Source organism: Pteronotus mesoamericanus, unplaced genomic scaffold (assembly GCF_021234165.1).
Source record: "Pteronotus mesoamericanus isolate MK-2021 breed Mesoamerican mustached bat unplaced genomic scaffold, CSHL_Meso_final contig_52, whole genome shotgun sequence".
Taxonomy (NCBI): Eukaryota; Metazoa; Chordata; class Mammalia; order Chiroptera; family Mormoopidae; genus Pteronotus; species Pteronotus mesoamericanus.
Window position 1 is genome coordinate 13,474,593 of NW_026555189.1, and position 11,081 is coordinate 13,485,673.

Here is an 11,081-nt window from a genome sequence, read left to right on the forward strand (position 1 = left end):
ATCCCAGCAGACAGGCCTTGGAACTGAGTGTGTAGAAACCCTCACCGCAAAAGCCTTCACTTCTTTTTCCTTCTTTTCTTTTCAGGTTTCATGTTTAACACTAAAGATTTCCTGTGTGGCTGGCAGCCACCAAAAATTTGATGAGAAAACTTGTCTTTTTGGTAGATTCTTTTCTTTTCCTACTGGATTCTTGAACAGACTAAAATCTTCCCTGGCCAGATAAAGGTAGTGAAACCAAGGCTGGCCTCATCTAGTGCCACAAAGACCTAAAAAATAATATTCAAACCAAAGGGAACCAAACTGCATTTTTGCTCTTTTATTTACAAGTTTTATTTAAATATCTCTAAATGGTTAGAAAATCAATGTTAAATACGAACATTGGTACACAGTTTAGAATACAAATGTCAGTAAATACAAAGAACAAGGTTAAGAATTTTTCCAAGTAAATGCTTCATGAAGAACTATTTTCTAGGAGGCAGGTTGGCTAGGTGCTCGATGCGTAAAGAACAGATCCTCTACCTGGCTGCCCAGCAGTCCAAATGGGCTTCCCACTCCACGATGCACATGGCAGCGTGCAGGACAAGAGGTACCAATAGTCTTTATACCCCAGCTCTAAAGCTACACTGGGACCTCTTCTGTCATGGGAAAGAGTCACATCCTGGGAAAAATGAACCACTTTAAGATGAAACTAGGATGGCTCAGTTCAGGACATTCTGGTTTAACCTAGGAAGTTAAGGCTTCCCCCAAACTGTCAAATGAATATACATCACTAAGGGCTGATGGACAAGACTAAAGCCAGATTCATTCTGAACACATTTTCTTGTCCTATACAATTAATTATTCTCTCCTTTAACTTGTTTGAACTGTTTATATTTCACTTATATATAAAAAGTGCCAGACAATCAATTGTGTCTAACCTGAACTTTACCCAGTGTGCCCAAGACCAGGGATATTTTGGGCCAATCATACCTCTGAGAGAAATGTTTATGTTAATACACTTCAAAGTTTACATTTTCTTATAATAAATTAGCTTTAATGTTACAATTAATATCTCAGAAAACTGAATCTTAAGTAACTTGACCTAGCATACTAATTTGAATTTAGAACTAATACTATTCTCCTTAGCCTATCTGCTTTGACCAAACCCCAGAATCAGCAGAGACATATTTTATTTACATATAAAATACCTAAATTAGGTCAATTGGTACTAAAGTTTCTTACTTAAAATAATAAATACGTAATTTAAAGCACCAAAGCATACTCTTTGTAGTTCATTTTAGAAGTTTCATTATAAAAGGAATGGTTAATGTTTTGAAAGACCTGACAAGTACCACCAACACCCTCCCAAACCACATTGTCCTCCACCAGTAGCCCATGTGCCATAGGAGTGAGAGAGGGGAGGGGAGGGAGAATGAGAAGAGAGGGAGAGAAACATCAATGTGCGAGAGATACTTGCACAAACCCTGACTGGGGACCAAACCCCTGACCTAGGTATGTACTTTGTCCAGGAATCGAACTGGTGACCTTCTGCTTTGCATGACAGTCCTGCCAATGACAGCAGAACTGTGGTCAGAGACACACAGACTGGGGCTTAACCAGGAGGTACTTCTTGGAGCATTCATGGAAAGAGCTGATGGACTTTGCAGTGGAAAAAGGCAGACTACGTTGGCCTTTCTCCTTTCAATATACCAATTAGAAAGCAGGAAATTTATTTGACAGAGAAAAAACAGATCCGCCTGGAGAAACAGCTGGGAAGCCTGTATTCTCTCAGCTGTCCCACAAGTTACTGAATCAGATATATTTATGATCATGCTGGATGCAAAACAGGATTCATACTCTGTAAATCAGGTAAATGCTCGGAGGGTGTGCCAGGGTTTAGCGGGCATGAAGAACAAAGGTCAGACAAGCAATCTTCGGCTCTAGCAACAAACCTTCAAACGAACAGAATGGTAGTGATTCACGTTTTACCTCTGAGTTAAGATCTAGATTGGAAGGAATAATAACGGCTTCAGAACCAAGGCTTGGCCCTGGTCAGGTACTCAGTTGGTTGGAGCATTGTCCCGATGTGCCAAGGTTGCAGGTTCTATTCCTGGTCAGGGCACATACAAGAATCAACCAATGATTACATAAATAAGTGAAATTGGTGTTTCTCTCTCTCTCCCTAAAACAATCAATTTAAAAAACAACAACAGCAAAAGAACCAAAGGTTAAGCACTCAAAAGTGAATTTCTTAGATGAAGCCATATCACTAACCAGTCACATTGGAAAACGTACAGGACATGTCCCCAAGCTGGAAGTATCCCAACACTTGAATGACTGTCACTGGGACATGGACAAAAATGAGGAAGTCAGTCCTAGTTCTAGTTATTTGCTTTTCCTTCAGTGGATGGCACCGGGGCTGAGATGAGGAGAGGGATCAATTAATATGGTGGAGGAAGATAAAAATGTCAGTTTTGTGGGATTATATTTGTTTCCATGTAGGGACACATTTCCTGTTGTTTAAATGCCACCTAATTCATAACATGAAACTCATCTCCCAAAAAAGGAACCATGTGGTTTAATTTTTCAACAGACACAAGTCTGTGCAGCCCACGGAAGCCATTACAGATTACATTTATTTTTGCCTCAGTTCCTGTACTATCTATGGTCCAGTTCCTGAGGAGTAGCAATGTGATTTATTCCACATTCTAGGGGCAAGTGTCTCACCTGACAAATCTCCCTTCACTCTCCTCCCCAGTATCTCTCAGGATGAACACAGGTAGCCTTGGTAAGTGACAATTCTCAGGTCTTTCCTTCTCCAAATTCAGGCCAAATCTTTAGTCTATAATTCACTGCATAAGGCAGTCCTGCCGAAACGTCTGACACAAAGAGATCGCATTTTCTCCTTCCCTGCAACCATTTGGAATGGAAGCATTCTTTGTGGTTAGAAGCAGTAGAATGAGGGAGCTCAGCATAGAAAAGGTAGGAATTAACAGAAGAATGTTTGAGAGGTATGATCAGTAAGGTTAAGTGCTATGACTAAATGGCCAGAGGCTTAAACCCTGTATAAAATATTATTAATGCAGGAAAGGCCAGGAGTTAAGGCTTATACATAAGTTACTTCCTAGTATGGCTCAAAGGTTCAAGAGGTAGGACCTAGTGGAAGGGACCAAAAGCTGCACAAGTAAATTCCACTGGTCCAGAGGCCTAACCCCTCTCACCCTCAGCTGAAAATCAAGACAGGTCATTCCAAGCATGCTGACAGCAGGCCTGTTTGAAAGTTTGAGGACTCAGTTTTAAAATAAACTATAATAGAATTAGAATGCAGCATTACAAAATGTTTTCACAAGTATAATCACAAAAATGGTTAGAATATTGCATAGACAAGTGTTCTGTATCTTTTGTAAACCTAGGTCTTAGTAATTAAACAAACAAACAAACACAGTCTCCTTTCATAGTTTAGAAGTCCATGACTGTGAATGGAGGAGAATTATCAAGTTTGTAGATTTTGCAGCAAAACCTCAGAAGATCCTGAAATTCTTCATATGCTTAGAATCATGATTAAATTTACCCTTTGGAGGCTCAGGCTGACAGTTTAATATGTCTTCATAAAAGGACCTGGGCTATATGAGCCCAAGCCAATTCTGTGTCTCTGTGTTCTATCCTCACTGCATAGAAGAGGTGACCAAAACACACAGGGACATGAAATCACTTCTATTGTTTTTAAACGTATGCTGTTTTTTTCCCCCTCACATTAGTCTATTATGAAGCAAGCTATACCTGACTGCCCTTGTAACAGTGAGGTTTGAATAGCCAGTTTAAGAGTAAGTGAAAATGTCTTCGAAGAACATTTACGTTAACCTTGGCAATAGGATAGAAGATTCTTAACCTCCCTTGTAATATGCATCAATTGAGTCTGAGTTAAAATACACTACAGTGACAGTGATATCATCCCTGTACATCCTCGCCAAGTCCTCTGGCAATGTCAGCATTGCAGTCAGACGTTCCGGCTCCAGTTCTCCGTACTCATTGCTCCCTATGGCATGCCTGATCAGACGTGTGGCTGCATTTTGGTCGGCAGAGTGAAGCCCCTGGGCTTTCCTCTGCAGCAGCAGGCTTTGCATGAGTCCCAGGTTGGCAGGTCTCTGGGCCAGGTCTGGCTTGTGCAGACCTGCTTCACTTAGGTGCTCTACCACCAGCCTCACCACATCCTCATTGTCCAGTAGGTCCCATAGACCATCTGAGGCCAGCACAAGGAACTTATCCTGGGGCCTCAGCCTGTGGTATGTGACCTCAGGCTCAGCAGTCAGGTAGGGTGGAGTGTAATAGTGTTGCGGGGTGAACTGGTAAATGTTGAGGGCCTCAGTGTCAAAGCCCCTCTCTAGGACACTGCGCTGCAGCTCTTTACTCCACTTCAGCTGGACGTCCCCGAATGCCCTGCAGGGCATGAGGACACCCAGCAGCCTGTCGTCCATAATGATTGTCCTGTCTTCTGACTCAGGATGCTCTCTCTTTAGTCGTGACAGCTCAGCCTGGTTCCAGGCATTGTGGTCATGGGTAAGGGGCAGACAAGACCACAAGCCATTGTCGTCCTGGACTCCAAGAATGGCCCGGCAGTCGCCAGCATTTGCCACATGCAAGTGAACCCCATCGACATGGGCCATACAAGCTGTTGCCCCAGAGAAAGCAACCTGGAGTGAAAGGTTCCTTGTCATCTCATCTTCCAGAGGGGCCTGGATTTCCAGCGAGATGTCAGAATCCAGTCGCTGGAAGGAGTACATTAACGCTTCCTTAATGTTTAATCCCATTTCCATGTGCAGGTCAAGCAACTCCTGCCAGTAGACCCGGAGGTGATCAAGGTGGACTGATGTGACATCCTTATAGATACTGTCCCCTGGGTGCTTGAGCCACTGTAGGATGGGCAGCATGGGCTTCATGCTTTCCATTGCTCCCTCCATCTGCTCCAAGGTCTGCTGAGACATCAGTGACACTGCCACATAGTAGAAGAGCCTCTCGCTTACTGCTTGTGCACATGCATGGCCACCATGTCCATCAAAGATGCCAAACATCAGCCCATTGGTCTGCAGGCAGGAGGCAACACCTCTTCGGTCCTCCACTGGGGTATTGGCAGCCAGCTGGTTGCTCTCAAACCGCAACACCGAATTTGGGACTCCACTGACGAGGTCTAGAATTTTGTGGGCTGACTCACTGGCTCGTAGCACTTCATTTACTTGCTCAGGGCTGAGCTGCAGGTGGAAATCATCTTCCTCTGTTGATGTGTGTCTGTAGGCTTTTGGCAGAGCAAAACTACCACACAGGGCATTGTTTTTCAGGGTGGTTGGTGCCCCGGAAAAAAGCATCCATTTTGATTTATTCCTACTTGAGGCACACCTTGAATATAAACGCCTGCCCCCTTGTAATGTGGCAATGCTGTTCCTTGCAGAATTTAAGATCCAGTAGGACACGGTACTTGACATTCTGAAACTGTACCACCAAATGTGTTCCTTCAGCAAAAGGGTTTTTTTAAACCTGAAAATTAAAGAGTTTTATAAAGTTTCAAACTTAATTTTTCAATAACAATGACTTCCGAAAACATTTACTTTGCTTTTACCCTGAGCAAAAGTCATTTAAGGTGAACTATTTAAAAGAGTTGACTAAACTCAAAATACCTAAGCATGTCTCCCTACCTCCCATTATAACACATAAACACATCCCAGAAAATGTGAAAAACAGGTTTATATACACTCTCCACTCTTGCAGAGCCATTGTGGGCTTCTCCACAGAGTCCATTCATTCCTCACAGCTAACCCAGGACCTCCTTTTCCTCTTTCCCAAATCCTTTCCCTCACTAGAGCCCAGTATCTAGCTCCCGTGTTCACTCTCTCCAGCAAACTATAAATGTTCTACTTTCCCACTAAGCTCCATGAATTCAGGAACCACAGCTGCCTTACCAGTGGCTCTCCAGGGCCCAGCTCTGTACCTGGCACACGAGTCCTTAAATATTGGCTAAATATGGATTTTTAAAAGCCCTATAGCATACTAGGTATAACACTAGCTGTTTAGCATCAGACACAATGCCTGAGCTCCAGGTGTCCATTGGTGGGACGGGAATACTAGTCTCATAAGGTTTGTGAGGATTTAATAAAATATGACCCTTCTGCTCCCAGAAAAGGTAGTTATTACTTTTATCATTAGGTGTATTATCTTCCAGTCATTTTGTACACATTTTTATATAGTTGTAACCACAACTTTGAATCCAGTTTTCCTGTTAAGAGCATTTTATTTATATTATAGTTCATGGATGTGTAATATACCATTTTTGTTGTGTAATATACCATTTTGGTATAAACAATCACAATTTACTTAATTATTCTCTATTGTTGAGGATGTGAAGGTCATTTCCACAGCCATTGATCGAACACCAAACTGCATTGCCTTGTCCATCAACCTTTTCTGTACTTAGGTTGTATCCTCCTTACTTCCCAAAGGAGGAATTAGTAGTCAGAGGGTGTAGATGTATTGCCAAACTAATTTCTAAAAGGTTCACATCTGCCTCAGCAAAAGCATGAAGCAGTTTCCTAGCACCTTCAACAGCCTTTGGTGGTATTTTTCCTTAGACAAAAACAAACAAACAAACAAAACCCTGTTCTATTTCCTACTTCCTATTTTGTAGGGTGACCCCGGAGAAAGAGCGTTTCCCACATGTTTTCAGATTTCGTTTATGATTCCTGCCCTCCCCAAGTTGCCTGTTGGGGTATCCGAGAGCTCCCGGAACTGACAGGATCATCCTCCTTCCTCCCAGCCCATCCCACTGAACTGGGGGCAGGACCAGCGGGGTCAGGGTGAACAGAGGGCGCCTCCCCGCCCTAGGTACCCCGGCCCCCGCCTTGGACCCTGCAGAGAAGCCAGGCAACGGGGCTCCACCCAAGGTGGTCAGACGCAGCCTCGACCCAAACAATTTCACATACCGAAGAGAAAAAAACAGGTTCCAAGTTCAAGTCGCTGACCCGTGGTCAAATAGATAAGAGGGCGGTCTCCTGAGTCCAACCCGTCTAGATCTCCATCAAAACCGAGCGCGGCCACGTCCCTAAGCCCCAGCCTCCTAGCCTGTAAGACAGGGGGATTCAGTAGAGACACCGAGCTCTCAGAGCTACTACGGGGGCCAAAGTACCTAGCTAGTGTCTTGGTATGCAGCAAGGGTCTTTGGTTAGGCGCGAGCCCACGTGGTGCGTGGCGCCAGTGGGATGGCCGTGGATAAGAGCCCTGCTCTTCCAAGCCGCCTGCGGGCCCGCCCCCTCACCTCACCTTCACCTCACCTCACCACACCTCGCCTCACCTCCCCTCCGATCTCCACCCCATCACCTGAGCGGATGCCGTGAGTGTGGGAGGCCCCGACGCTGGCGAGGCCAGGTGGGGTCAGAAGCGTCCATAACCCGGGCATGGCCCCTTCCCAAACGCGGACCCTCGCACTGCTCTCACCAGCCTGCGCCTCTGCCGCCGAGATCCGTCCCGGCCGTGCCAAGCCTGCGTAGAGTGCCTCGCTGCCACCGCCAGACTTCTCCCCGTAAGCTCGTCGTGAAAGTCCAGAAGGAAGCGTCCTCTCATCAGCCTTTATTGGTTCATCTACGGAGGCGGGCCCTTGACGGACAGTGGAATTGCCCAATGGCTGAGGAGGGAGAGAGGGCGGGAAGAAGTGACGGACCTGGAGGGGCCAAATCCGGTTCCTCCGCACTTAACCGCTTACCCGCCCTGCCGGGGTCCGACCCAGATAGTTTGAGAGCAGGGCCACGGGTCCATTCAATCATATATTTGACTTGGCTGAGCACCCCACTACTGACCGCCCCGACTCTGCACATTCGAAACTGGGTAACCTTTCCAATTCCTTACTTTTGTTTGTTATACCCTAGCAGGGTGCCCGACCTGCGACCTGCGGGCCGCATGCGGCCCAGGATGGTTCTGTATGCGGCCCAACGACAAAATCGTAAATTTACTTAAAACCTTTTATTTTGCTCATCAGTTTTCGTTAGTGTCTGTGTATTTAATGTGTGGCCCAAGACAACTTTTTCCCTTCCAGGGTGGCCTAGAGACGCTAAAAGTTGGACACCCCTCCTATGGCTTCCTCTCCATTTCTGGGTAAAGGGGTCCGGACCCCTCTCCCAAGCACCGCACCCTTATATTCAACCACCTGGACACCTCTCGCTGGAGGCCCTTTTGTGCCTCAAACACTACTTGTCCCCGAACTCATCTTCCTGCCAAATAAGCTCTTCCCATTCTCCTCCAACTCAGTAATGGTTCCATTATCTGCCCCAAAGACCCAAGCTAGAAGCCTGGAAGTCACCTCCACTCCTCCCTCTCCTTCACCCCCATCCCACTCCCCTGTCAGTTATCTAATACTGTTAATTTTATTTCCGAAATATTTCTCCAATCCAAACATTTGCTGCCATTTACTTTACCACCCTATTCCAAGCCTCTCATCTAGTCTCCACACCTCCAATTTCAGCTCGGCTTTAGCCACCCTTCCTGTGCATAGCAGACAGTGACCCTTCTAGAACTCATGTTCCTCTTCTGAAGTCTTCATTGGCTCCCCACTGACCACTGGGCCTTGAACTGACAGTTACATTGGCCTGATTACTGACAGTTCCCATAAGTGGTTAGTAGTTGCTAGTTTGAGAAAGGCTGAGAACCGTGACACCAGATACTTATTCCTTCAGTTCTTTCCATTCTGGGATTCCAGTTTTCACCTTCTTCCTTTTAAACTTCTGTACTAGAACTCTTCTATTAACTCTGGCTAAGTCAAGTGCAATCCTCCCCTATAAGCAAGGGAAAAAAGGAGGTGACCAGAAAAGGCCAATTAGAATCTTGAGAACGTGGTCTTCCAGAAAGATGGCACACTGGCTCACCTGGGGAGCCTGGTCAGCCCGCCTAGACCCAAGGATGTGCCAGCCATTAAAATACTCTTGTCAGACCTGCCCCTGGTATGATATTTATAGTACCACTCACCCTTGGTGCTTTCCAGAAAGTATTTTCCAGAAGTATTACCAGTAAGGCAGAATTTACAAGATATCCCCTCCTGGATCTGGAGAGGGCTGTTTCAGACTTATACTAAAAATAACTCTCTAAGGGCCCTTGGCTGGTGTGGCTCATTGGACTGAGTGCTGGCCTGCGAACTAAGGGGTTGCAGGTTTGATTCCCAGTTGGGGCACATGCCTGGCTTGCAGGCCGGGTCCCCAGTTGGGGGGCACACAAGAGGCAACCACACATTAACGTTTCTCTCCCTCTCTTTCTCTCTCCCTTCCCCTCTATAAATAAATGAATAAAATCTTTAAAAAAATAACTCTAAGGAATTCTAAATAAGTGGGGGTGTCAACGTAAGAACATACAAACCTGTAGAGAATTTTAATGAGCTTATTTGAGCTACTACTGACAGTGTAGGTCAGGGAACAAGATCTCAAATGCTCCCAAGAATAACAGTTTTGCAACTTCTTTTATGCATTTAAAATTAATGAGGGAATGTAAGGAAGAATCCGTGAGGGTGGGAGAAAGCAAGGATTAGATGATTATGTGCTTCGAGTGACTGGCCCAATTAGCAATTTATGATTTATTACAGTGCCTCTTTTTCATCCACATGTACAAAATGTTTTTTTGTATGGATAGTTCATTTGGGGTTACAGTGGGTCATCCTTAAGGACAGAGGCAGCACAGTTTAATTACTCAATCTGTGGGCATTTATGGGTACCTACAATGTGTCAGGCTCTGAGCCAACTACTAAAGACACACAGATGGCTGCCCCTACCACACATTCCCAAGAAAAATTATATCACTCCACTAAGTCTGAAACCACAGTGTTTTCCTAAGTGACCACATACATGCCACTTCCAAAGTGAAAATGCACCCTTGAGGATTTTGTGTGTACTGGAACCTTTGTTTAAAGACTATAACCAGCTCAGTCACCTGATATAGGATGGCCAACTCAAGAGCCCCATCTGGTCTCCGAAGCCTTCTTTGAATCAAGCTCTTATAAGGAAAAAAAATGAAGGAAAGAACCTATTTCCCCCTTGAGAAAGGGAAAGCGGCAGATCAGCTGCTATTTTTCTGAGAAAATAATTTAAAATGGCTAGTCTCTCTCAAAATCAAACTAATGTGAATTCAAATGAGATGCTGATTTTTGTCAATTAACCTGACAAATATTAAGACGTGCTTAATACTTAATGTTGGTGAGTGAACATTGCCATCTTGGCACATGGGAGAATGAACTGAGGCTACCCAATGGACATAGCTTTTGTTTTCATCCTCACGTGAGAATATGTTTATTGATCTTAGAGGGAGGTGAGGAGAGAGAGACACACACACACATTGTAAGAGAGAAACTTCCATTGGTTGCCTCTCTTATGCCCCCCGGTTGGGGATTGAACCCACAACTTAGGACGGGGAATTGAACCTGCAACCCTTCTGGTGTGCAGGATGATGCTCCAGTAATGGATCTGGAGAGGGCTGTTTCAGGCTTATACTAAAAATAACTCTAAGGGCCCTTGGCTGGTGTGGCTCATTGGACTGAGTGCTGGCCTGCGAACTGAGGGGTTGCAGGTTTGATTCCCAGTGGGGCACATGCCTGGCTTGCAGGCTGGGTCCCAGTGGGGGGCACGTGAGCCAGCACTGGAAATCTTTGCCCACTAATTCTACTTCTTTTAATTTATCCTAGAGAGTCAAAGGTAAGCATTACAAATTTTCTGCAATAAATATGCATATATATTGCTCCATCTGGCATATCTTATATAATTAGAACCACTTGAAAAGGGCATTTGTGTGGGCCTTGTAGCTGTCATTTGCAGTCCAAGTTGCCAATGACTCATATTCTTTCTTGAAAGTAAATTTGGAGAGGAGTAGAACAGCTCTAGGGGTCTGATGTGGGGAAGAGGAGGCAAGAGGAAGTTGGGAGGGAGCCCCCATAAGTGTGGACACATCATAGGCTTGAGCAACAAGCAATGGCTATCATGGCACGACCTGTGTTGCCCTGTGAATGTAGTTCTCCAGGAAATTTGGAGTGCCCAGTGGCCTCTCCGAGTCCCTCCTGGGGAGGCCCCGCTCCAAGTGCTTGGGGCTCC

General features: G+C 45.3%; 1 protein-coding gene across 1 annotated transcript; it reads right to left on the reverse strand.

Moving 5' to 3' along the window:
• Positions 1-352: 352 nt before the first annotated feature.
• On the reverse strand, positions 353-7,560 carry PDP2 (pyruvate dehydrogenase phosphatase catalytic subunit 2). The gene is made up of 2 exons (XM_054579347.1): positions 7,459-7,560; positions 353-5,508 (listed from the first exon to the last, which is right to left on the reverse strand). The coding sequence occupies exon 2, from the start codon at positions 5,454-5,456 to the stop codon at positions 3,864-3,866; it is 1,593 nt and encodes a 530-aa protein (XP_054435322.1). The 5' UTR covers positions 5,457-5,508; positions 7,459-7,560; the 3' UTR covers positions 353-3,863.
• Positions 7,561-11,081: the final 3,521 nt, after the last annotated feature.